Source organism: Sander vitreus, chromosome 17 (genome assembly GCF_031162955.1).
Source record: "Sander vitreus isolate 19-12246 chromosome 17, sanVit1, whole genome shotgun sequence".
In the NCBI taxonomy this organism is placed as follows: Eukaryota; Metazoa; Chordata; class Actinopteri; order Perciformes; family Percidae; genus Sander; species Sander vitreus.
Genome location: NC_135871.1, coordinates 6,975,522 through 7,002,072, shown reverse-complemented (window position 1 = coordinate 7,002,072; position 26,551 = coordinate 6,975,522). Strand labels below are relative to the sequence as shown.

Here is a 26,551-nt window from a genome sequence, read left to right as displayed (position 1 = left end):
AAAGCAGTCTGAATCCGTACGTATCGGGCTTTGATTTCTTCAAACATTTAAGGATTTCAAGAAATTTGTTAATTGAGTGAACATTGTGGTGGCATGTCCAGGCTCCATTGAGAGAGACTACTAAATGAGCTGTATCCTAACAAAGCCCTGGTAGTCCGGGTGCATCAATGTTTGTTCCACATACTGAGCCACACTGCTAATGTACTCGCACATACAGGCATACATATCATTATGCCTCTGTCCGTGTTCCTTTCTCTCTTCCTCTCCTCCTCTACACACACACACACACACACACACACACCAACCAAACCAATAATTGCCTTTTGCTCTGGCAGTGTCCAACGGCCGAAGGCAAGCAGCCACACTCTGATCCTTGGCTCAAAGCGTTGTTTCAACAGTATCAGCATCAGCCAAGCCAACAGTCAACGGCTCCCATGCTGTGTCTGTTGCGTGTCACCCCGCAGGAGAAAACAAACATCAGCAACTGTTGCTGCAGACTTCTCAGAGTCTTAGCACTCTAACGGGGTCAGCTCAAGTAATTACCCAGAGATGTCATCAAGGAAGATCTAATATTAGTGACAGATTTTTAATGTTACTCTAGAAAGCGTGGCACTTTTGATTATGCACCTATGATTATGAATTACTTATGTAGAAAATTGAGGTCACAGCTCTGCATGTGTTAATCGCCGTGATTGCATATCGGTTATGTATTACCATAAACAGTTGTGCTCGCTACTTTTTTCTGCTCAAGGGAAATGTTGAGTGGTGGGTTTGAGACATTTCACCACATCACCTGATCTTTCAGTGTTTTTTGTTTTTGTTTTCAAACCAATGCATGGTGCAATAAAAGACTTTATGACCCGTATATCGAATTGCCTGTCAGCAGCAACATCCACAATTGATTGGAATACAAGCGAAGGCAAAGCGAAGGCAAAGCTCTTGCTTACGCTGCTCTTTGGAGCGTGTCCAAGGAAATGTCTTGTGTGAACACGCTCCAAAGGAACTCCCAAGGTGGTACAAGTGAGCTGGCAAGGCACCGGGCTAATCCTGGAACAAAAAAAAAAATATATATATACATATATAGTTAGTACATGGCCTGTCTATGCTCACCAAACCTGGCAACAGTGATAGGTCTACATCTCCACAGGTTCCTCCTGATTAGAAACATTGTGTGTTCTATATCTGCAGTATGATTAGATCAATCAGGTCCTGAGGGATTTTCACAACAAATCAAACCCCCTCCTGTATTCTGGCACTGGACTAAACGCTCTCCCCTGTCTTCTAATCTCATCCTTATCGTAGCCGTATTCTCTGGCAAAAAGTCTTGAGGACTTAGCCAGCTGCTTGGTAAGTAATCATATCACTGGTGTTGTGGCAGGCTTCCATTGTGAACATGTAAGGAGTCAAGGAGAGTCCAGGGGAGCGCTCAAGGCCTCTTCTTTATCAGCTGCTGTTCATCTCTCATAGCAACAGCAACGACATGTGGGAACGGGGGGGAGAAGTGTGACCTTGACAGAATGTGTGTGTGTGTGATAATATTGTGGCGGCATACACGTGTATGTGTGTGTAGGGGCATGCGCTAAGAATGTGTTTGTGGTCGTGTGTGCAGGTTTAATATGCGTCTGATTTCAAATCATGCATGTAATTGCTAGATTTTAACACCACTTGCAACACTGATCCCCTAAAACCTCCATTCTGCCTCTGTGTTTTTCTCCCAAGGATGGAAGAATGCCCTCTGTCTCTCCTCCTCTACCTTTCCCTCCTCTGGAAGGGGGAAGGGAAGGTGTACTAGCTAACCTTGTTTTATCCTCTCGTCTTCCAGATGGACCTCTGGAGATGCCCCTCTTCCAGCTCATCCCCTCCCAGAGACAACTGGTTTTTCGCGGAGACCGTCTACCCCTGCAGTGCACCGCCTCCTACCTGGACCCTTCGGTGGAGCTGCGGTGGCGTCACAACGGCCACAGCGTCACCACGCAGGAGGACCGGGGCGTCTACGTGGAGGAAACCCTGCTTCACGACTGCTGCCTGCTCACCAGGTACACGCAGAGGAGAGAGGAGGGTTACACTAACACAGGCACACACACACACACACACACACACACACACTTCCAAGGATGTTTGTAAGTCCATCCATGCAGATAAAGTCAAAATACTCTTCACACAAATACGTAATCTGCTGCATCAACGTTCTCATACTGTTACAGAGAGAAACACGCACTTGCAGACAATTCATGTTCATTCATTCAGCACACACATGTTGACAGGGGTCACTGCAAGTCCCACACAGACACATATGTAACATATACACACACACACACACAGGCATCTCTCACTCACCCATAGGAGCTGTGATTTACCTTTTTTTTATGGGTGCCCTTGATAAGGATCTGAAAGGACAGGACAGAATTGGCTTGGGAGCATGCCAACACCTCAGAGCAATCTGCGGCTCGTCTCTAGAGATTGGCCGTCCAGCCGATCCCTCCGCACCGGCGCCAGCCGAGCACACGCTAAGAGGAACAGATGCTGAATCATAATTGCGGTGATAAAGTAGACTGGCAATGCTGGTTTCGCACTTTTTTTTTTTTGAAAGAAGATGTTGCCGCAACCCTCCATCCTCTTTCTGTCTTTGTTTTCGTGTGTGTGCGTGTGTGTGTGTGGTAAATGCATTTGACATAATGCTGTGGCAACAGGGCTCAGACGCAGGAGCATATTGCTGTTGATTAGTTTAACTGCTGCCTGCACTGACTCTGCCTCTCTAACATAAATATTGGAGTGCTGACAGAAATATGTATCCCTGTGTCAACAGGGCCAGAACGCCTCTTGTTGTGTGGTTTATTTGGCAACAGGAGTGACCGCTACTTTTCCGCTCCATTTCTGGGAAGGTATACCATTCCCCTGACTGCAAACGCCACAAATATCAATATTTCTTTCTTTTCATTATGTACCAGCTTACTGTTTGACATTCTCACTGATCCCTATGGTGAAAGCTCTGCCTTGAATAATTGGATTAAAGGGTAGAGAAGGCACTTTTAGTGAAGGTTCAGTGTCTCAGTAGTGATGTTTCTTGGCATAGTTTATTTTAATTGTAGTATAAATTAATATGGATGGATGGTCAGTCACTACTCATTGCCTACCATTATCCATTATCAACATTAGTGGAGACTAAAGTACTAAAGTACAATTTTAAGATACTATTATTTCAAGTTTATGCTACTACATACTTAATTACCTCACTGCAGAAATATTGCACTTTTTAATTGACATTTTATTTGACAACTATATTTACTTAATCTGACGAGCCAGGTGGTTTGTTACACAGAACCATCTGAGAAGCCTTCTGAAGAAAACTGTATGGAAAAGGGCAGGCACTTTAAAAAGAATTACCTGGCAGGTGATTTGATGAACCATCTGTCATTACGCCCGCCATTGTTGTTTTGTCGCACCGTCTCACACACACCTTAACCGCGCCCGTAGCTGCCCGTAGCTGCCCATAGCTGCCCGTAGCTGCCAGTAGCTCCGTGATATTGTGATATTTCAACAATCCAGCTGTCGTGCAAGGAAATATTTACAAGTTTTTTGCAGATTTAGATTTTAAAAAGAAAACCTAATCAGCTTAAATGATATGATGCAAGTGATAATGCATAGTTTCAGGTACCTAAAAGCATAAAAAGTGACAATTAGCTCTGCCTCTAGCTACAACAGTAAAATGCTGCTTACACATCAAGGTATAAGTAGCAATATATTAAATAATTTAATATACATGTTTCTAATATTACAGTATATCGCTGTAAAAGGTGCTTTTGTTGGCTTATCATTTTGTTGACAGTACCTCTGTACTTACTTAAAGCTGCATTAAACAATATTATTACATTAACATCAAATCAAATGACTATGTGTGACTAGGTGATAGTCTCGCATTGCCAGACCTTCCTCCACAGCGCTACGGAAGAGGGTCTGGTTAGTCCACACAGCATTCAGGGATGGGATATTGTCATATTAATCATTTCAATGATGCTATAACCACATAGAGACTCTGAATACCATCTTCAAAACCGATTATCGGACGTTGTAGTGGGATTTATGTTTGAAGTCACTGGCTCATCAGAGAGGAGATGAATCCTTATTGTAAGGTGTCTCGATTGAGGAGACTTAGGATTTAGCAGTACTGTGTATATCCAAGAGTCTATCTTTCCCTGGGAAACGGCAAAAAAAAAAGAGAGGCTAAGGTGTGTGTGAGGCCTCTTTACCCTGTTTTTGCTGGCCTTCAAAATGAGAAAGTCCCGGAACACAATATTCCCTTATCATGAAGCAGTTTATACTCCCTCAATCTCTAGAGACACATATACATTCTTACTTGAACACAGGACAGGTTTACTGTTGGAGTATGGCCAAATATACAGTATGTTCTCATCCCCTGACTTGTGACCTAGGACTGACCTAATGTTACCTAAGTTCCCCCCCTTGTCTCATCTTACCACAGCATGGTGTTTCTGGAAATTCCACCACATAATGTGTAATGAATAGAATTTCCTACAGTGCTGGTACCTTGGAGGCATCAGTACACATGTCGCGATATTTGTCATCGGACAACCAGGAAGACCTGTGTATATTTTGACGTGTTTATAACGTGGATTTCAAGAAATGCCTCCAAGTGTTCCAAACTATCCGAGTTGTTCTTCATATTAGTTAGATGTCAGGCAGACATCACGTTAGGTGCCATTGTAAGTATAACTTCTTATGCGACTGGCGCTCCATTTTGGCTGAGTACTGACAGTCCCATCAGCTCAAGCTGTACTGCTCCCCATCCCCCCCCCTCCTCAAAAAACAAGTCCCCCAAAATTGTGACTCTGCTTTTCCAGCTCAGTGTCCCAATGGAACATGATGGATTTCTCATTGCTCACATTCTAATTAGTCCCCCCCTGCAATTACACACTGCTCTCCTCTTGTATACACAAATAATGTAATTTTCTTTCCCAAGTGGAACCCATTCTGGCCATTTTTGTTTGTTTGTCTTGGCACCTAAAATGGATCCCTCCTGTACAAAACCTGCACGGAGCAGACCTTTCCATAGCTGAAGAGCAACAGAGTTCGGTCCAACAAAAACAATCGGCTGTGCCTGGGCTGATCTTCACCCTTCGCCCTGAGCTCAGTCTTAAATTACACTGTTGAGCGAGACGTGTGTGTGGGGGGGGGGGAATTAAGGTCCTGTGATTTTACTGATCCGGCACTCGTTAAGACAAAAAAAAACGGAACTAATGTTTTGGCCTTTGACATGCCAGACGCTGTCAATGCTTCTTGAACCACAGTGGACAATGTATTAGAGCCGTAATCGGGCTTTAAAAGTTTGGCCCGACAAGGCCAGAGCCCGACAGAATTCGGCCCGAGCCCGACAAGTACATTTTGATTGACAGCTTTTTAAAAGCCCGAACCCGTTTACAGCCCGACTGTACAAAAGGCCGTCTATCAGCAGTGATTGTTAGAGTGCATGTCGGAGAATAGCATGGACACGCGCTTCACACCGCAAGCGGGCACGCGCACCACTCAGTGGAAAAGGGAGAGAACGAAAAAAAGAGACACCGACATTATTTAAATGTGCGCACGCACACAGCTCTTTTGCCTTTTGTCAAGAATGAGTCATTTATATATTTTTTTTAACATCATTTATTCATGACTAATGTAGGCTATAGGCCACTTGGAAGTTGGAACAAAGAAATAAAATAAGTCCTCCAGAGGCCAGCCTCCGTTTCACCTCCTCAGCATCCATTTTCGCACTAATCGAAACCCATCACCTGACCGCTCATTTACTGCGCAACCCAGAGCGCAAGCCCGAGCCCAGCCCGAGCCCGTGTAAAATGATAGAAATTAAGACAATTAAGGCAAAGATCTTCAGCTCTACAATGTATTAGTCGTTATGGCCCGTGTTGATGTGGTTCACCATGGATAAATGTCCTCTGAGTCGGTCAGCCTCGCCCTGCATGCCCCATCAGAGGGGAAAGACTGAATACACAGGATTTAGCGCGGGGCTTTAAGCCCTCGTCGGGATTTGTCGCACAGTGTTGCAGCGACGTGAGCGGTGATGCCAAAGCCTCAGTGAAGTGACCCCTTTTGAAGGTGAACCCAAAATGTTTTGTGATTTGAAAACAGTTTTCTCAGCTAAATTCTGCTCATCCTGCTTTAGGCTGCAGGCATTCAAAACATGACATGATCTTTGCTTACTTCAACAGACATGCTTTTATGAAATATGTTCTTTCTGTTTGTAGTGTAGTATTGTATTGTGTTTATGTGTCTTTTAGCTCCCTCCCACTTTCACACTGTGCCGTGTCATTATAGCCTGTTATTTGCTGGCGCAGGTGGGCCGATAAGCTGATCCGTTTACATTGCTCACAGTGAGCAGCAGCAAAAAAAGCAGGCCCCTTGAGGCCTGATGGTTCTGCAATGTGCGCCAGAGTGCTGCTGAGTAATAGTGTCGAGCCAAACTTTCAGTATTAGCTATGCTAGCGGCAGCAGTGGGACCAGCCTGTGATTCATGTTTTATTAATCAAACATTGTAGAGCCCTGTAGCTAGCTACGGCAGACACTTTGGATGTATCTTACTTAATCCTCTCCATTTTTAATCAGGCTAATCTTACACAAAATGAAGAACCTGGTTTGGAAATACTACTTAAGGCAAAAGGAAAAAGGGAAATGTTTCTTCGTGTCCCTGATTGTGATCTCTCTAAAGCTCTCTTTCTGTTTTTTTCCCTGTCTCTGCTGCTGCTTACAAACATAAACTTTAATTTTTTTAAATTCTACCCACATCTCTTTCATCTGTTATTGCATTCTACTGTGTTTTCTTTAAATCCTTGCTTCTGCTTGCACTTTTTGTTGTTTTTCCTCATTTTCTGTCATGAATTTAGCCCTCTGTTTACAAGCTTTCAGATGCTAAGGAGACCAAATTTGATTATACTCACATATACAATTGTATCTCTGGGTTCATCACTTTACAGCTTGCCAGTTTCAGTCAATAAAGAAAAAAATACAAAAATTGTACAAAAATACAATCACTTGGTTACATTGAATGAAGTTTAACAAGGATAAAGTGAAATGTTAATTATAAACTAGTCTAGTGTAGAGTTATGGATAGAGCGGGTTAAGACAACGGTGCTAATTTGATATGGATGCTGCTCCAGCAGGAATAGTATGTTCATTTTATTGAGTGAGTTATGTGTGTATGCCTATGTGCATACTAAATATGTATTACTCCTCCTGGCATCTGAATGTTCAAGGGAACAGTCGAGGTTCAAAGTAGCACATTTATTATATATATATATATATATATTAGGGCTGTCAATCGATTAAAAAATGTAATCTAATTAATTACATACTCTGTGATTAATTAATCAAAATGAATCGCATACATAATTAACGGTGCCTGAACCGATACTTTTTAAGAAAGTAAAAAAAGAAAAGAAAAAAAAGGGTACTAAACAACAGTTGGTGACATTAAAGAACGGCTTGTTTATTACTGAGGCCATATGGTCAAAATGAAATGATTTAATAATAATGTATAACAATAACAATAACTTATTTCACTAGTAAATTGCTGTTGAACAACAAAAACAACCACCAGATGGTAAAGGACATTTACAATAACTTCAAATGCACCACAAGACTGTAGTTTACCAGTTTCATTGAACGCACCATCTGTGTTTAATCTTCTACAGTAAAACACAGTCAAACTTTACACCGTTTAGCGTTAGCTGTCAGCATTGTAACCGTGTTTAATCCAGCTACTAGCTAGCGGTAGGCTAACGTTAGCTGCTGTCGAGTGTAGTGTTAACTAGCGTCATGTGCAGCGGTGTTTGTGTTTCAGAGCATCAGAGAGAAGCGCAGACATATCAGTGGCACCAGATTTCGGTAGCCAGGGTTGGCAGGAAGAAGATTTTTACAAGTAAATGTTCCAATTAATAATCCAGGCAGAACATTCTCGTCTCCCTCTTTCATTTTACAGTCCAATGGTGGCTAGAACGGCTCCGGGTCAAACGTCAATATGGAATGGATTAATCTGCGATATTTTTTTTAAAGTGTTATTTGTTCTCAGATTAATTAATCGAAATTAACGCGTTATTTTGACAGACCTAAAAAATATATATATATATATATATATTATAATTTATGTATATAGTTATGCACTGTCCTCACAAGCTGTGATAAAACACAAATTCACCAAGTGTGATCAGCAAGCTTGCATGAAAATGTCCCAGCTTTGGAACATTTGTTGGGTAGAGGGGACAGATTGAAAATGTACAGTCTCGTAAGCAACATTATGTAAACAAATTGTTAAATATCAGCATACAAGCATAAGTGTTCCTAATGAGTCCTTGGGGATCTGCTCCACAATGGTGCAGTGTTAGTGTGGATGTAGGTCAGTGCTTTGTGAATGTGTGCCCCGGACCTACTGCTTTTCACGTACCGGAGCCATTACTTCATAAGTTTATTATGTGAGGATGACCTTTTTTATGTAAACTGGACTGGCTGTTGGATGGTTTCCTCAGCTCTCCTTGTTTTCTCTGGGTGCAGCAGTTCACCGAGGACGTTTGTGATCCGGCTGCAGTAGTGAAGTTTTCCGGTGGGAGAAAGGGAGGGAGCAGCAAAAGGAGAGGAGAGGTGGGCGTTTGGGTGTGTATGTGTGTTTGGGTGGGTTATTTCCCTGGGTATTCCCGAGCATTCAGACTGTTGGCCCATGTTCAGCGATGATGTAACTGTCCCCTCTGCAGCCTATTCATGCTCAGAGAGGACAAGTGCAGCAGCACTGTCATACATGCCTGCATGCATGTAATCAAACAGTTGCAAGCGCACGACACCATCAGCAGCACCTGCATCCCCATCCATAAAAATTCAAATTAACCTGTTTGTTTTATGTACTGTACAAGGACCCCTATCGTTCCATTCATAATTTATCATGTGAACATTCGCCTAAAAGATTAATAAATGACCAATTTGGTTTAATGTCTTTGAACCAACTGCTCAAAACCAAGCCCCTGTAATTTAACATGGGTAATAATGGGCCCTCTTAATGTAAAGCAAAGCTGGAGTATATTGTTAATTACCTTCATTATTTCTTTCTAGCTGGGGCTGGGGAGTGGGACTGTTTAAGTTGCAGGAAATGCATGAATAAACAAGGCTATGTCTGGATGGGTGGCATTTGATCGGCTATTTCATCGTCTATTTCAAGTACTATATGCACAGCACACAAACGCTAGTCGTAACAAGTGATGATACCGAAGAACTACTAACAATAACAATTGCTGTTCTTCTAAAGTGCTCATATTATGCTTTTTTACTTTTCCCCTTTCCTGTATTGGGTTATATATCTATTTTATGCATGTTATAGGTTTACAAAGTGAAAAAGCCACCCCCCAAAGGGACTTATCATCTCCAACAGAAAACACTGTTCACAAACTGCTCCAAACAGCTCTATTGTAGTCCAGCCTTTACTTCCGTGACGAACGTGCGTCACTTTGTAACACACGTTATAATGCTCGCCTGGCTGCTAGCGTGGCACGCACTCATACTCTGCTTCTGACTGGCTAGTAGTCCTTACCTAGCTACTGTGCATGCGGGACTCCCAATAAAGATGGAACAGAAGTGAGATGTCTCACTCTGTAGCTAAAACAGAGAGCTCAACACACAGGGTGAAAAGAGGAGCTGCAGCAATGTGCAGTACAACAAAAATATGGTGTTTTCTGAAAATTAAACCACATAAACCTATTCTGGTACAACCTCTAAATACAATTATGAACCTGAAAATGAGCATAATATGAGCACTTTAAATAAAACAAAGACAATATCCAGAACACTCACAAGTGCAGACAGAAGGCAGACCGATGCAAATATAGATAACAGGCTTTGACGGGCAGAACAATTATATAGAGAATAAACAACTACACAGGTCATATCTCGACAAACAAGACACAAACACAGACAGATACTGTTGTAAATGTTCACAAAAAGTTGCATCTTTAGTAACAGAATATATGAGCCATGAGTCCTGCTCATATACCAGCTGCAGTAGTCAGTATCCCCCGGCCTAAAACAACGCTGACTTTACTGTAGGATGTCTCCGGTGGTCTCTCCTTCCTCTTCTAAGTTTGTCTCTCAACGCCTGCCTCCATTTGCTTATTTTCACTTGTTTCTTGTACCTTGACAACGTTGTTGGATGATAAAGCAATGCATTTGTAGTATGAGGCTAAGATTCCAATGCAAAGTGAATAGCAGTTTACTTTGAAGTGACCTGTGGAGTTTTTGACATCTGGTAACGCTACATTATGGAGCAATTTTTTTCTGTGGGTCGCAATTTAGTTTGTCTCATGCATGCATATGAAGATGCACATGCCACATCACTGCTAATAGTTTCACACCTCCACTGATCTACAGATAGGAGGCAATGCACGAGCAAAGGCAGGAAAGAAAAAGATTTCTAAGTAAACATGGATGTAAACAATGATTTCAAATATTGTTAAGAAAAGGCATCTTTGCAAAGGCTTTATGAAGAAGGAAGTGACACGTTTTTAACACGCTTGTTTCACATCAAGGATACACACAGTAAGGGTTGGGTACAGAACCCTGTACCTTTTTGTATTGGTTCACGTAAAATCAAACGGTGCCAAATTTCGGTACTTTGCTTGTTTGTTTGTTTGCCAACTTTGACATCCCGCAGCATCCCTCCTCACATGCTGCTCGAGAGCTCACAGGCCGGCCAGACGTTAATATCATCCCCGTTATTATTATTGTTGGCTGCCGCTGATTCTGGATGTGAATTAGCCTGTGAGGCATTCAGGTTTATTCAGAAATAACCTCTCTCAGCTAAAGGCTGGAGGTAGGACGAGACACAACAACATCCCGTCTGATATTTACTGGGTTTGTTTGTGAAATCACCGCCGCTAATGCTGCTAACTCTGGGCCGGTCAGTTAGCTCCGGTTAGCTAACTGCTCCCCCTGGATGCAGCCAGGCAGCCAGTGTAGCTCCCTGTTAGTCCCGCAGACCCGCGGAGCAGACCAGACTGAGCCCCGGGCGTCAGTGAGGCTGTGGCGGGGGCACACTCCTCAGTCAGCCGATTTGTTTCAGTGAGCAAAATGGCTGAATTTATTGTGCCGACCTTGAAAGTAATAACGAGATGACATATTATTTTACAGCAAGCTAACTGTTCAGGTGGACTGCACAGCAGCACGAGCTTGCAAACAAATATCTCTGTGTTCAGGCTTCTTCCACACAGTGTTCTTAACAGCTGGGGACACAGTGAGTGTTGAGCGGGCACGGCTCTTACCTGAAAGAGTTGACATGCTAGTCTTTCTTAAAAAAGAATTACACAAGAACTACTTAGTAGTAGTAGCAGTAGTTTGATCTGTGTTTGAGCTTGACTGAGTGTGTTTTTTTTTTTTAAATGTTTACTGTCCATTGTTCATATTTATATATTTTTAGGAGGGGGATAAAATGTTCATGGAGGGTGGGGAGGGTTTTGGTATTGTGTTTAAATAAAATATTGTGAGTTTTTTTTAACTGTAATCAAATGTTGTAGTTACAACCAGGCGTTACAGTTTCAGTAAGAGTAAGGTACCGAAAAAAGTACCGTTGAATACCGAGACCGAACACCAGGCACCGGTACCGGTAACGATATTGGTTCAGATGCGAAAGGTACCCAACCCTACACACAATGCAACAAAGGTTAGTAACACAGAATGTAAACATAACTTTTCTTTGTTTACGAGAGAACTCCACAGGACACTCAAGTTAATACAGTGTGCTTTATGTGAACAACATAAACTCTCCCATGTGATTCCAGCACGTAGGTTTCAATAGAGATTGGTGGCGATATTGGACCACATGATTTGGAGAAAGAGAGAAACAGCAGCTAGATAAAGGAAATCAGACAGCACAAATGTCAAATGTATGGTAATGTATTGGTGGGGTTATGGTGGGGCTTTTCTAATTCTTGGTGGGGTTATAGCTCGACCCAAGCACTGCCTATACACACATTTCTTTGAGCGAAAACAGATTTCCACTCATAATCCTCTACATACACTACCAGTCAAAAGTTTGGGGTCACTTAGAAATTTCCATTCCACTCCATTATAGACAGAATACCTCCTGAGATCAGTTGCATTGTTTTTTTAACCAGGGCAGCAGTTTTCAGATTACATTATGTAACTTACTTATGTTACTTATGTAACTTACATAATTGCAAAAGGGTTCTCCAATGTTTTCTCAGTTAGCCTTTTAAAATGATATCAGATTAGTAAACATAATGTGCCTTTGGAACATTGGATGAATTGTTGCTGATAATGGGCAACGTAGATATTGCATTAAAGATCAGCCACTTCTTTCTACGACAGTCGAGAACCCTTTTGCAATTATGTAAGCACATAATATAATCTGAAAACTGCTGCCCTGATTAAAAAAACAATGCTCTGGTCTCATCTGGTATTCTGTCTGTAATGGAGTGGAATGGAAATTTCTAAGTGACCCCAAACTTTTGACCGGTAGTGTATGATCTTCTCTTTTTGTTTTCAATCTAGTGGAGTCTGTCTTAATGCTCACATCGCTCATTGCTGAATCAATCAACAAATTGGAGAATGTTGGCTTTATGTACAGTATTTGTAATATGGACATACACTGGTGTTTCCTACCAGTTATATTACACTGTGTGACAATAGAAATCAGTTTGTGGGGTAATCTATGAATTCCTTCCATTCCCATGTAATAGCTGTCCTCTGCAAATAGAGTCTGATAGAGTCCAATATGTCATCTATATTATCTGTTTAGATTAGGTTTTCAGACAGTATATGTCCTCATTGTGGTTTGTTATATAATTGTTGCACTGTACAGCTGGATTGAGCCCAGAGGGTTTCAATATAAAGCCCATCCACACTTTAAACTCAAGTTGCGTCCTGTGGATAAGGGAGGATGTTGTTTTAAAGAGGGAGGTGGAGAAAGAGTCCAAGAGAGAGAGAGTGGTTGATTGAAGAAGCAGTATAGTGTGTGTGTGAGGAAGAATAAGCATGTGAAAGAGAAGTAAGAGTTAGAGAAATCATCACAGTTGGATAGTGACTCATTTCTACAGTATATTCTTACAGTGAAGTTAGAAATCGGTCTCGATGACAATACTTGAAAAAAAGCTGTCCAAACTATTAAATGATTGGTGCACAAATTCCTCTAAACAAGCTAAAAATGTACTTATACACATGCAAACCCCCTCACATGTATCCACACACACACACACACACACACACACACACGCACACACACATACACACTTGTTCTCTAGCTCAGAATGTCATCATCTCAGTCAAGCGTTCAAATCTGATTTAGTGCCTTTTAGAAAACCAATCAGAAGAGAGAGCTTTAGTGGAACACAGAAGATGAAATCAGGACTTATTTTATTCATTTTCATGGCTCGCCCACAGAAAGTAATTGGAGCAAAGTCACGGGTCCATTTGGTACAGGGTAGGTTAACAGCATTCTCTGATTTCCGCTTGTTTTCTCTTACAAAACAAACAGCAGTGGAGATGAGTTCACACCACAATCACATTGTGATTTCATTTGGACGCTTTTAAAGCCTTTATGTACAGTATACTAGGATTTATTTCTCTTGTGATAAGTTAAGACCGAATTAAATTGATAAAGTGCCTGATGTGTTCAATATACTAATCGCAACAAATGAAAAGTCCTTCATGACGTCTGTCATTCATATACTTTCAGTCTATACCAAAGTAACAAATAAGCTCTAGTGTTTTGAATCGAATATAGATGTAACCTGTGTATACTAATGGTATAATATGCAGTATTTTCCCAAAAATACAATGTATTGACTCATAAAAAAAATAAATCCTTTCATTCATCACTTATGACCCACTAGAAGTATGTGGTAGTGTTTGTATCTGCAAAGACCCTGCCCTGTGCATGTATTTCCTCTTTTCTTCTTATTTTGCTGTGTGCACAATCCCATTTATATTTAGTAGTATATAAGGCATATATTTACAAAGTAATTCAGGAACAGTGATTACTTAACTACAGTAGTTATTTCACTCACCCCCACTAAGACGGTCACCCCTGTAAGGACCATAAGGTTATCTGGGAATGTTGAAAACTAGTGCTGCAGCTATCGATTATTTTAGGAATCGAGCATTCTACTGATTATTTCATCAATTAATCGAGCAATCGGATAAGAAATACTTTTGCTTTACAGTAAACAGCAGTAGCAAATTTACAAAAGAGGTTTCCTTTTGTCAAAATAGCAAAAAAATGTTATTGCCTAAATTGCATACAATAACAGGGATAGATGCTAATACTTTTAAGCATGGGCCACCAAGCCCCTTATTCTGTTGGCAAAAGTACATTTTTGGTGGCCCAAATGTAAATCTTTTTCGCCCCCTTCCCCATCTTGCCTCTGGCTCTTTGCACTGGATATGCAAAAGAGCTGTTCACTAAGCCCAGGTAAATGTGACTGTTCAAAGCTGACATCACAGCTATTCAACTACACTGTTCAGGGCGACACATTTTAAGAAGGCTAATACTGAGTGAGGAGAAAGAATAAAGAATGCAGACGTCACCGGCATGATGACGTCATTCACGTGCATATTAAATAGCCATGAGGTTAACCGCTCCAGAGGGGAGGGGCTGGTTTGTCTCCGGCAGCAGCTAAGTTTCAGAAATTTGTCAAAATTTCAAGCTTAGTAGCAAACTAATAAAGGGTTAGATTACAAACCGGAAGCTTTCATTTTAGCTTGTTTGTAAAACATGGCTATTTGCAGAGTAGCATGCTGTAGGCTAGTTGTGTAAAACAGCGCGGTGGACGAGAGCAGCAGACGTTAGCCTACCTTGTGTCGGGTTCGTTCCGTGGAACGGACGAGTAGACTGGATGTTTACTACTGAGATGATGTAGCAGCATGTTTGGAGCTTAAAATGATCCCAAACTTTCTGTCGTTTTCTCCTGCCTGCCTCTTATCTTAACCCCTCACTATTTTCACCGTCTTCCTTCATTTTGTAATATGCACCGTCAGTCTTGTGTCCAGCGTCAGCCCGGAAACAGTGAGCCGTACAACGTTAGTTACATTGATATATAAATTAAACAAAGCTTCGTTCAGACATTCATGGTCCCCACAGGATGATAACTTTACATCTATCATCATAATCAGGTCAAAGTTTTGATTTGTTTAATTTTAATTGTAAGTGCATCCCCGCAAACACTAATTGAACATAACTACAGTGGACTTTTGTCAAACTTTTTTTGCATTTCTAAAACAACAGCAAAGGTCAGGTTTACAGTATGTGTCTGGCAAAATCAAATAGCAAAGCCCTTTTCTAAATGCACTATATAGGACTGAAAAATTCATACATGGAGAAACAGAGCAGGCAAATATGACATTTTTTGCACTTAAAGTGCTCATATTATGCCTTTTGGCTTTTCCCCTTTCCTTTATAGGGTTACAAAGTGAAAAAGCCCAACGTCCACCCCAAAGGGACTTACCATCTCCAACAGAAAACACTGTTCACAAGCTGCTCCAAACAGCTCTATTGTAGTCCAGCCTTCACTTCCGTGACGGACGTGCGTCACTTTGTAACACACGTTATAATGCTCGCCTAGCTGCTAGCGTGGCACTCCCTCATAATCTGCAACTGATAAGCTAGCAGTACTTACTGCACATGTGCGACTCCCAACAAAGATGGAACAGAAGTGAGATGTCTCACTCTGTAGCTAAAACAGAGAGCTCAACACACAGGGTGAAAAGAGGAGCTGCAGCAATGTGCAGTACAACAAAAATATGGTGTTTTCTGAAAAATAAACCACATAAACCTATTCTGGTACAACCTCTAAAAAAGTATGAACCTGAAAATGAGCATAATATTAGCACTTTAATAGACTTAAAATATATGTCACTTTTGTCTTCAAGCTGGCTCTCTCTCACTACCACTACTCCTCTCTCCACCATGATATGCAATATGTTCATGTGGGTTGTGTGCTTCAGTTCTCTTAGTCCCATAGTCCACACACATGCTGGTCGGGTGCATTTTAAACTCTAAATTGGCAGTAGGTGTGAATGTGTTTGTGTTTCTGTGTTAGTTCCGTGATGGGCTAGGGTGTTTCCCTGCGTTTCACCCAGTGCATCCTGGGACAGGCTCAGAGAGAGAGAGTGAGTGAGAGAAAGAGAAGCAGACAAAATGAAGGCATTTGTTTCTGAATAATATTTATATCTCTCACATCCTCTGAGAAACGTTTTCTGGGAGTACAGCTTCTCCACATCAGAGCTCAGCCATTAATCATCTTTACTCTGAGAGATTGCAGTTTCTTGTCCAGCCTGTCACTTATAATTTTTCATATCAACTCTTGTACTTCACCGTTTGTGGAGCATTGTTCCCTTAGTCACATTTAAAAAACTTTATGCAGTATTGCTTGGGTATACTGTGACTGGCATTAAGAACACACACGGCTTAATTCAATCACACACAAAGCAAAGTGTATATTGGACTACAACTGGATTGTATTTGGAAATTAAACAGTTGGCATTTCTCAAGGAGGTAGTATGTCCATGGTGATAATGCCCGTTGCTTAGCAATTTCCACCAGCTTTTATCCTTTTTTTCTTGAGGACTAAAATCCTCAAGATTAGTCGCCTTGGCAAATGGCCTGCATTGGCTCTTTGTCACTGTTTCACCATCCTTTGTTTAATCAGGCATTTTCCATTGAGATAGGAATCGCTGTGACAAAGTAGAAAAGATAAGCATGAGTAATGATCATCTTAAGTCACGGCCAACATTTTAAGCCCTTGCATACTCATACACGCACAAGGGTCTCTGAATGGATTAGATTTTGTGATGCAGACACATTTTTTTGTGGTCCAATCCTGATGAGGAGCTTTCTACTAACTACAGAATCCTTAAAATGTTGCCCTAACCTTAAACCTCCGACTGCATGACTAACTTTAATCCTTAGCCTAATCCAAAAACTAATTCAAACCACCCTAACACAAAAAGAATCCTCAGTCTACCTTTTACCCAAGACCAAATCCTAATCCAGCACCTTGTTTTAACCGTTAAAGGAAATTTGAAGCTCATAGGAAGAAGTTCACCAATAGACACACACACACACACACACACATACACACAGAGACATGTAATCCTCACACTCACAGTTTTACACCTCTGTTCTTCTCCTCCAGCGAGGTCATCCTCTCCAACATCGACGTGGGCACCGCTGGCATCTGGGAGTGCCTGGTGACCAGTTCCCGTGGCAACACTTCTCAGCAAATGGAGATAGTTGTTCTGGAGACGTCGGCACCGTACTGCCCCGCTGACAGAGTCACCAACAACAAGGGGGACTTCAGGTGAGTCACCTCTCAGCGGTCACGTACGGCCGACGCTCAGCCATGTCAGTTCAACTCCTAACACTATTAGCTCTAGCAGGTTGGAATAAAAAACGACTTAAAGACCCCCTGCAGTGAAAATGTTTTTAACATGGTGATATTTCCATATGGTGCTTTAATTGCTACAAGACATATTAGCGAAATATGCAGTTAACGCCATTGCTGAGCATTTCCGCCTTGGAACTGCATTGTACCAATGACAGTCTCAAAAATCCAGATTCAGACAGACAGGGTTTCACATTTCACATAGCTAAGGAACCACTCCAGTCAACTTGTGGTGTGGGGCTTTCCAGATATATGCAGTATATATTAGGATAACGCTACAGCGCAACCTGCACACTGGGCAGAACGAAAGGTATCAGAGGAGAAGCAAGGTGTTGCCAAGTATCATATTTTGTAAGCTAAGTTTCAAAACGATGGCAGAGAGGTGTGCATACTATATTTTTTTTATATTGGTGCATAACTCCTCATTGACACCGGGTTCAGACAGGTAGCGAAACTGTCGGAGCAGATGGGCACCTAAAGGAAGCGTGCAGCGCTTCGGAGCACATGGGGGCGCTCCCGCCTCGTGTCTGAATCGGCGTGAGGCTCATTATGGATGGTCTTTCCGATGTTTCTAGCCATTTTAATGCACGCTGCTTATTTACCGGTCAACCTGTGGTGGGCATGGCGCAAGGCCAGATCCAGAATTTCTCCATTGAGGGAGAAAGAGAAGATGGGCTTCCAGCCTCTTTTCAGATTTATTTTTTAACTTTTCTATGTGGGAAAACCATGTTAAACAAAATATTAATCCTAGCAGAATATTTTTACATAACTTTAAAAAGTGTCTGGAGGGGGACTTTAAAGGAATAGTAATATTTTGGAAATACACTTATTCACTACCATCACCTTATCGTGGTGGAGAGGTTTGTGTGTCCCTATGAACCTGAGGGCTGTGTTGTCTGGAGCTTTGTGCTCCTGGTAGGGTCTCCCAAGGCAAAGTGGTCTCAGGTGAGGGGCCAGACAAAGAATGGTTCAAAAATCCTATGAAAAAATCGAGGAAGGGATGAAGTGACCCTGCCCGGAGGAAGCCCGGGGCCCCCCGTCTGGAGCCAGGCCCAGATGGAGGGCTCGTCAGCGAGCGTCTGGTGGCCGGGTTTGCCACGGAGCCCGGTCGGGCACAGCCCGAAAAAGCTACGTGGCGGACATCCCTCCATCCCATGGGCCCACCACCTGTGGGAGGAACCGCTGGGGGTCGGGTGCGCTGCCACATGGGTGGCAGTGAAGGTCAGGGGCCTCGATGGACCAGACCCGGGCAGCAGAGGCTGGCTCTGGGGGACGTGGAATGTCACCTCTCTGTGGGGGAAGGAGCCGGAACTTGTGCGGGAGGTGGAGCGCTACCGGTTAGATCTGGTGGGGCTTACCTCTACGCACAGTCTTGGTTCTGGAACCATACTCCTGGATAGGGGTTTGACTCTTTTCTTCTCCGGAGTTGCCCAGGGTGTGAGGCGCCGGGCGGGTGTGGGGATACTCACAAGCCCCCCGGCTGAGCGCCGCTACGTTGGAGTTTAACCCGGTGGACGAGAGGGTCGCCTCCCCTACGCCTGCGGGTTGTGGGGGGAAAACTCTGACTGTTGTTTGTGCATATGCACCAAACAAGAGTTCAGAGTATTCTGCCTTCTTGGAGACCTTGAGTGGAGTCCTGCATGGGGGCTCCAGTCGGGGACTCCATAGTTCTGCTGGGGGGACTTCAACGCGCACGTGGGTAATGATGGAGACACATGGAGAGGCGTGATTGGGAGGAACGGCCTCCCTGATCTAAACCAGAGTGGTTGTTTGTTGTTGGACTTCTGTGCTAGTCATGGATTGTCTATAACGAACACCATGTTCGAACATAGGGATGCTCATAAGTGTACTTGGTACCAGAGCACCCTAGGCCAAAGGTCAATGATCGATTTTATAATCGTTTCATCTGATCTGAGGCCATATGTTTTGGACACTCGGGTGAAGAGAGGGGCGGAGCTGTCAACCGATCACCATCTGGTGGTGAGTTGGGTCAGGGGTGGGGGAAGACTCTGGACAGACCTGGTAAGCCCAAACGGGTAGTGCGGGTAAATTGGGAACGTCTGGAGGAGGCCCCTGTCCGACAGACTTTCAACTCACACCTCCGGGCGGAGCTTTTCGTGCATCCCTGTGGAGGCTGGGGGCATTGAACCTGAGTGGACAATGTTCAAAGTTTCCATTGCTGAAGCTGCGGTGAGGAGCTGTGGTCTTAGGGTCTTAGGTGCCTCAAGGGGCGGTAACCCACGAACACCGTGGTGGACACCGGTGGTCAGGAAGCCGTCCGACTGAAGAAGGAGTCTTTCCGGGATATGTTATCCCAGACGACTCCGGAGGCAGTTGCAAGGTACCGAAGGTACCGAAGGGGCTCGAAGGGGCTGCAGCCTCTGCCGTGAAAGAGGCAAAGCAGCGTGTGTGGGAGAAGTTCGGAGAAGACATGGAGAAGGACTTTCGGTCGGCACCAAGGTACTTCTGGAAAACCGTTCGCCACCTCAGGAGGGGGGAGCGGGGAACCATCCAAGCTGTGTACAGTAAGGATGGGACGCTGTTGACCTCAACTGAGGAGGTAATAGGGCGGTGGAAGGAGCACTTTGAGGAACTCCTAAATCCGACTAATACGCCTCTATGGTAGAGGCAGAGCTGGAGGATGAGGGGGGATTGGCATCAATTTCCCTGGTGGAGGTTGCTGAGGTAGTTAAACAACTCCACAGTGGCAAAGCCCCAGGAATTGATGAGATCCGCCCAGAAATGCTTAAAGCTCTGGGTGTGGAGGGGTTGTCTTGGTTGACACGCCTCTTCAACATTGCGTGGAAGTCTGGGACGGTGCCTAAGGAGTGGCAGACCGGGGTGGTGGTTCCCCTTTTTTAAAAAGGGGGGACCAGAGGGTGTGTGCCAATTACAGGGGTATCACACTTCTCAGCCTCCCGGTAAAGTCTACTCCAAGGTGCTGGAAAGGAGGGTTCGGTCGATAGTCGAATCTCAGGTTGAAGAGGAACAATGTGGATTCCGTCCCTGGTCGTGGGAACAACGGACCAGATCTTTACTCTCGCAAGGATCCTGGAGGGAGCCTGGGAGTATGCCCAACCAGTCTACATGTGTTTTGTGGATCTGGAGAAGGCGTATGACCGGGTGCCCCGGGAGATACTGTGGGAGGTGCTGCGGGAGTACAGGGTGAGGGGGTCCCTTCTCAGGGCCATCCAATCTCTGTACGACCAAAGCGAGAGCTGTGTCCGGGTTCTCGGCAGTAAGTCGGACTCGTTTCAGGTGAGAGTTGGCCTCCGCCAGGGCTGCGCTTGTCACCAATCCTGTTTGTAGTATTTATGGACAGGATATCGAGGCGTAGTCGGGTGGGAGAGGGGTTGCAGTTCGGTGGGCTGGGGATCTCATCGCTGCTTTTTGCAGATGATGTGGTCCTGATGGCATCATCGGCCCGTGACCTTCAGCACTCACTGGATCGGTTCGCAGCCGAGTGTGAAGCGGCTGGGATGAGGATCAGCACCTCTAAATCGGAGGCCATGGTTCAGGAAACCGATGGAGTGCCTTCTCCAGGTAGGGAATGAGTCCTTACCCCCAAGTGAAGGAGTTCAAGTACCTTGGGGTCTTGTTCGCGAGTGAGGGGACAATGGAGCGGGAGATTGGTCGGAGAATCGGCACAGCAGGTGCGGTATTACATTCAATTTATCGCACCGCTAGACGAAAAGAGAGCTGAGCCAGAAGGCAAAGCTCTCAATCTACCGGTCAGTTTTTTGTTCCTACCCTCACCTATGGTCATGCAGGCTGGGTCATGACCGAAAGAACAAGATCCAGGGTACAAGACGCCGAAATGGGTTTCCTCAGGCGGGTAGCTGGCGTCTCCCTTAGAGATAGGTGAGAAGCTCAGTTATCCGTGAGGAGCTCGGAGTAGAGCTGCTGCTCCTTTGCGCCGAAAGGAGCCAGTTGAGGTGGTTCGGGCATCTGGTAAGGATGCCCCCTGGGCGCTCCCGCCTCGTGTCTGAATCGGCGTGAGGCTCATTATGGATGGTCTTTCCGATGTTTCTAGCCATTTTAATGCACGCTGCTTATTTACCGGTCAACCTGTGGTGGGCATGGCGCAAGGCCAGATCCAGAATTTCTCCATTGAGGGAGAAAGAGAAGATGGGCTTCCAGCCTCTTTTCAGATTTATTTTTTAACTTTTCTATGTGGGAAAACCATGTTAAACAAAATATTAATCCTAGCAGAATATTTTTACATAACTTTAAAAAGTGTCTGGAGGGGGACTTTAAAGGAATAGTAATATTTTGGAAATACACTTATTCACTACCATCACCTTATCGTGGTGGAGAGGTTTGTGTGTCCCTATGAACCTGAGGGCTGTGTTGTCTGGAGCTTTGTGCTCCTGGTAGGGTCTCCCAAGGCAAAGTGGTCTCAGGTGAGGGGCCAGACAAAGAATGGTTCAAAAATCCTATGAAAAATCGAGGAAGGGATGAAGTGACCCTGCCCGGAGGAAGCCCGGGGCCCCCGTCTGGAGCCAGGCCCAGATGGAGGGCTCGTCAGCGAGCGTCTGGTGGCCGGGTTTGCCACGGAGCCCGGTCGGGCACAGCCCGAAAAAGCTACGTGGCGGACATCCCTCCATCCCATGGGCCCACCACCTGTGGGAGGAACCGCTGGGGTCGGGTGCGCTGCCACATGGGTGGCAGTGAAGGTCAGGGGCCTCGACGGACCAGACCCGGGCAGCAGAGGCTGGCTCTGGGGACGTGGAATGTCACCTCTCTGTGGGGGAAGGAGCCGGAACTTGTGCGGGAGGTGGAGCGCTACCGGTTAGATCTGGTGGGGCTTACCTCTACGCACAGTCTTGGTTCTGGAACCATACTCCTGGATAGGGGTTTGACTCTTTTCTTCTCCGGAGTTGCCCAGGGTGTGAGGCGCCGGGCGGGTGTGGGGATACTCACAAGCCCCCGGCTGAGCGCCGCTACGTTGGAGTTTAACCCGGTGGACGAGAGGGTCGCTCCCTACGCCTGCGGGTTGTGGGGGGAAAACTCTGACTGTTGTTTGTGCATATGCACCAAACAAGAGTTCAGAGTATTCTGCCTTCTTGGAGACCTTGAGTGGAGTCCTGCATGGGGCTCCAGTCGGGGACTCCATAGTTCTGCTGGGGGGACTTCAACGCACACGTGGGCAATGATGGAGACACATGGAAAGGCGTGATTGGGAGGAACGGCCTCCCTGATCTAAACCAGAGTTGTTGTTTGTTGTTGGACTTCTGTGCTAGTCATGGATTGTCTATAACGAACACCATGTTCGAACATAGGGATGCTCATAAGTGTACTTGGTACCAGAGCACCCTAGGCCAAAGGTCAATGATCGATTTTATAATCGCTTTCATCTGATCTGAGGCCATATGTTTTGGACACTCGGGTGAAGAGAGGGGCGGAGCTGTCAACCGATCACCATCTGGTGGTGAGTTGGGTCAGGGGTGGGGGAAGACTCTGGACAGACCTGGTAAGCCCAAACGGGTAGTGCGGGTAAATTGGGAACGCCTGGAGGAGGCCCCTGTCCGACAGACTTTCAACTCACACCTCCGGGCGGAGCTTTTCGTGCATCCCTGTGGAGGCTGGGGGGCATTGAACCTGAGTGGACAATGTTCAAAGTTTCCATTGCTGAAGCTGCGGTGAGGAGCTGTGGTCTTAGGGTCTTAGGTGCCTCAAGGGGCGGTAACCCACGAACACCGTGGTGGACACCGGTGGTCAGGGAAGCCGTCCGACTGAAGAAGGAGTCTTTCCGGGATATGTTATCCCAGACGACTCCGGAGGCAGTTGCAAGGTACCGAAGGGCCCGAAGGGCTGCAGCCTCTGCCGTGAAAGAGGCAAAGCAGCGTGTGTGGGAGAAGTTCGGAGAAGACATGGAGAAGGACTTTCGGTCGGCACCAAGGTACTTTCTGAAAACCGTTCGCCACCTCAGGAGGGGGGAAGCGGGGAACCATCCAAGCTGTGTACAGTAAGGATGGGACGCTGTTGACCTCAACTGAGGAGGTAATAGGGCGGTGGAAGGAGCACTTTGAGGAACTCCTAACCCGACTAATACGCCCTCTATGGTAGAGGCAGAGCTGGAGGATGAGGGGGGATTGGCATCACTTTCCCTGGTGGAGGTTGCTGAGGTAGTTAAACAACTCCACAGTGGCAAAGCCCCAGGAATTGATGAGATCCGTCCAGAAATGCTTAAAGCTCTGGGTGTGGAGGGGTTGTCTTGGCTGACACGCTCTTCAACATTGCGTGGAAGTCTGGGACGGTGCCTAAGGAGTGGCAGACCGGGGTGGTGGTTCCCCTTTAAAAAAGGGGGGACCAGAGGGTGTGCCAATTACAGGGGTATCACACTTCTCAGCCTCCCCGGTAAAGTCTACTCCAAGGTGCTGGAAAGGAGGGTTCGGTCGATAGTCGAATCTCAGGTTGAAGAGGAACAATGTGGATTCCGTCCCTGGTCGTGGAACAACGGACCAGATCTTTACTCTCGCAAGGATCCTGGAGGGAGCCTGGGAGTATGCCCAACCAGTCTACATGTGTTTTGTGGATCTGGAGAAGGCGTATGACCGGGTGCCCCGGGAGATACTGTGGGAGGTGCTGCGGGAGTACAGGGGTGAGGGGGTCCCTTCTCAGGGCCATCCAATCTCTGTACGACCAAAGCGAGAGCTGTGTCCGGGTTCTCGGCAGTAAGTCGGACTCGTTTCAGGTGAGAGTTGGCCTCCGCCAGGGCTGCGCTTTGTCACCAATCCTGTTTGTAGTATTTATGGACAGGATATCGAGGCGTAGTCGGGGTGGAGAGGGGTTGCAGTTCGGTGGGCTGGGGATCTCATCGCTGCTTTTTGCAGATGATGTGGTCCTGATGGCATCATCGGCCTGTGACCTTCAGCACTCACTGGATCGGTTCGCAGCCGAGTGTGAAGCGGCTGGGATGAGGATCAGCACCTCTAAATCGGAGGCCATGGTTCAGGAAACCGATGGAGTGCCTTCTCCAGGTAGGGAATGAGTCCTTACCCCAAGTGAAGGAGTTCAAGTACCTTGGGGTCTTGTTCGCGAGTGAGGGGACAATGGAGCGGGAGATTGGTCGGAGAATCGGCACAGCAGGTGCGGTATTACATTCAATTTATCGCACCGTTAGACGAAAAGAGAGCTGAGCCAGAAGGCAAAGCTCTCAATCTACCGGTCAGTTTTTGTTCCTACCCTCACCTATGGTCATGCAGGCTGGGTCATGACCGAAAGAACAAGATCCAGGGTACAAGAGGCCGAAATGGGTTTCCTCAGGAGGGTAGCTGGCGTCTCCCTTAGAGATAGGGTGAGAAGCTCAGTTATCCGTGAGGAGCTCGGAGTAGAGCTGCTGCTCCTTTGCGTCAAAAGGAGCCAGTTGAGGTGGTTCGGGCATCTGGTAAGGATGCCCCCTGGGCGCCTCCCTAGGGAGGTGTTCCAGGCACGTCCAGCTGGGCTGGGAGACCCAGGACTAGGTGGAGGGATTATATCTCTAACCTGGCCTGGGAACGCCTCGGGATCCCCCAGTCGGAGCTGGTTAATGTGGCCCGGGAAAGGGAAGTTTGGGGTCCCCTGCTGGAGCTGCTACCCCCGCGACCCGACCCCGGATAAGCGGATGAAGATGGATGGATGGATGGACTTATTCACTATCTTGGCAAGAGTTAGATGAAAAGATTGATACCACTCTTGTGTCTGTACTGTAAGTTCTGTATAAAGCTACCAGCAGCTTAGCACAAGAATGGAACCAAAGGTAACACAATCCACCTGCCAGCATCTCTAAAGCTCACTAATTAATGTAATATCTTGCTTATTTAAAGGAGAAATCTGGCGAAAAAAATGAACCTAGGGGTTAATAACACATTTGTACCAAGTCAACCGTTCTCTGGGATTTGTTTTCATGCTAATTGAATGTGACCAGTTTTAGTGCAAACTGCTATTTAGCTCATAACGCTAGTCGTCGGGGCACTGGTAAAGTATAAAGAAATCGCTATTTCTATACTACTAACAAGGCTCAAAATAGCACCACACTTCCACAGTAGCATAATGAGGGTCCCTACGTGTAAAAAATCAGTCGAACGACGAATGCGTGCAACCAGTAACCAGTAACAGCTCAAGCACAGCGTTTGTCATTCGACTGGTCAGACTGTTTTCCCAAGATGGCGCCTGCCTGTATACGTGAACGGTACTGTCTTTCTAAACTATCTTTTTAATAAACTGTCTGTACACTTACAAAGTTCTCAATGCTTCGGTTTACATGTAGGGACCCTCATTATGCTACCGTGGAAGTGTGGTGCTATTTTGAGCCACTTGTTAGTGGTATAGAAACAGCGATTTCTTTTTACTTTACCCGTGCCCCGACGACGTTATAAGCCAATTAGCAGTTTGCAAAAAAATGGTCACATTCGATTAGCATGAAAACATATCCCAGAGAACGGTCGACTCGGTACACATGTATTATTAACCCCTAGGTTCATTTTGCGCCGGATTTCTCCTTTAATCCATACAAAAAGTGTAAAACTGGTTTTATGGGGGTTTAATTCAAATGAAACCAAAAATGTATGTGTTAATTAGTAGCCCTTTGAGAAGTTGTCAGGCATATTTTGTGACCTTCTAACAAAACCAGGCTGGCTGTTTCCCCCTGTTTTCAGTCCTTGTATAAGCTAAGCTAACCGGCCACTGGCTGTAGCTTCATATCTGAATACATACAGTACAAACATGGTTGTATCAATCTTTCTATCCAACTCTTGGAAAGAAAGCAAATAAGCCCATTTCCTAACAGTAGGGTTTTTCTTGCCTCAGGTAAAAAAAAAAAAAGATTATATAAATAAACCATATCCTTGAATCTTAAGTGTCCTTTTCATTTATGAACTAGTTATTATTGGTAATGGACAGTAATGACCTGTTTCCTAAGCTGATACCAGGAGGTCTCCAGCTAAAAAAGGCAATAGTTTAACCTCACAATATTTTAAGTCACCAGTCTACTGTATACAAATTAATACTGTAATCATTGCGCTCACTCTCTCTGCTATTACCTCTCCATGTACAGTGCAGATGAGGTACTTAAGCCTGCTTCTTGCCAGTGTCATGCTGTTTTTTGTTCCACCTGACAAAAGTGT

General features: G+C 45.1%; 1 protein-coding gene across 1 annotated transcript in view; it reads left to right on the top strand.

Moving 5' to 3' along the window:
* Positions 1 to 26,551, top strand: part of adgra1b (adhesion G protein-coupled receptor A1b) — a 213,048-nt gene that overhangs the window by 47,166 nt on the left and 139,331 nt on the right. The window contains exons 7-8 of the mRNA XM_078273676.1: positions 1,823 to 2,036; positions 17,196 to 17,360. Coding sequence (XP_078129802.1) covers positions 1,823 to 2,036; positions 17,196 to 17,360 — 379 coding nt within the window. The remainder of the gene's footprint in view (positions 1 to 1,822; positions 2,037 to 17,195; positions 17,361 to 26,551) is intronic.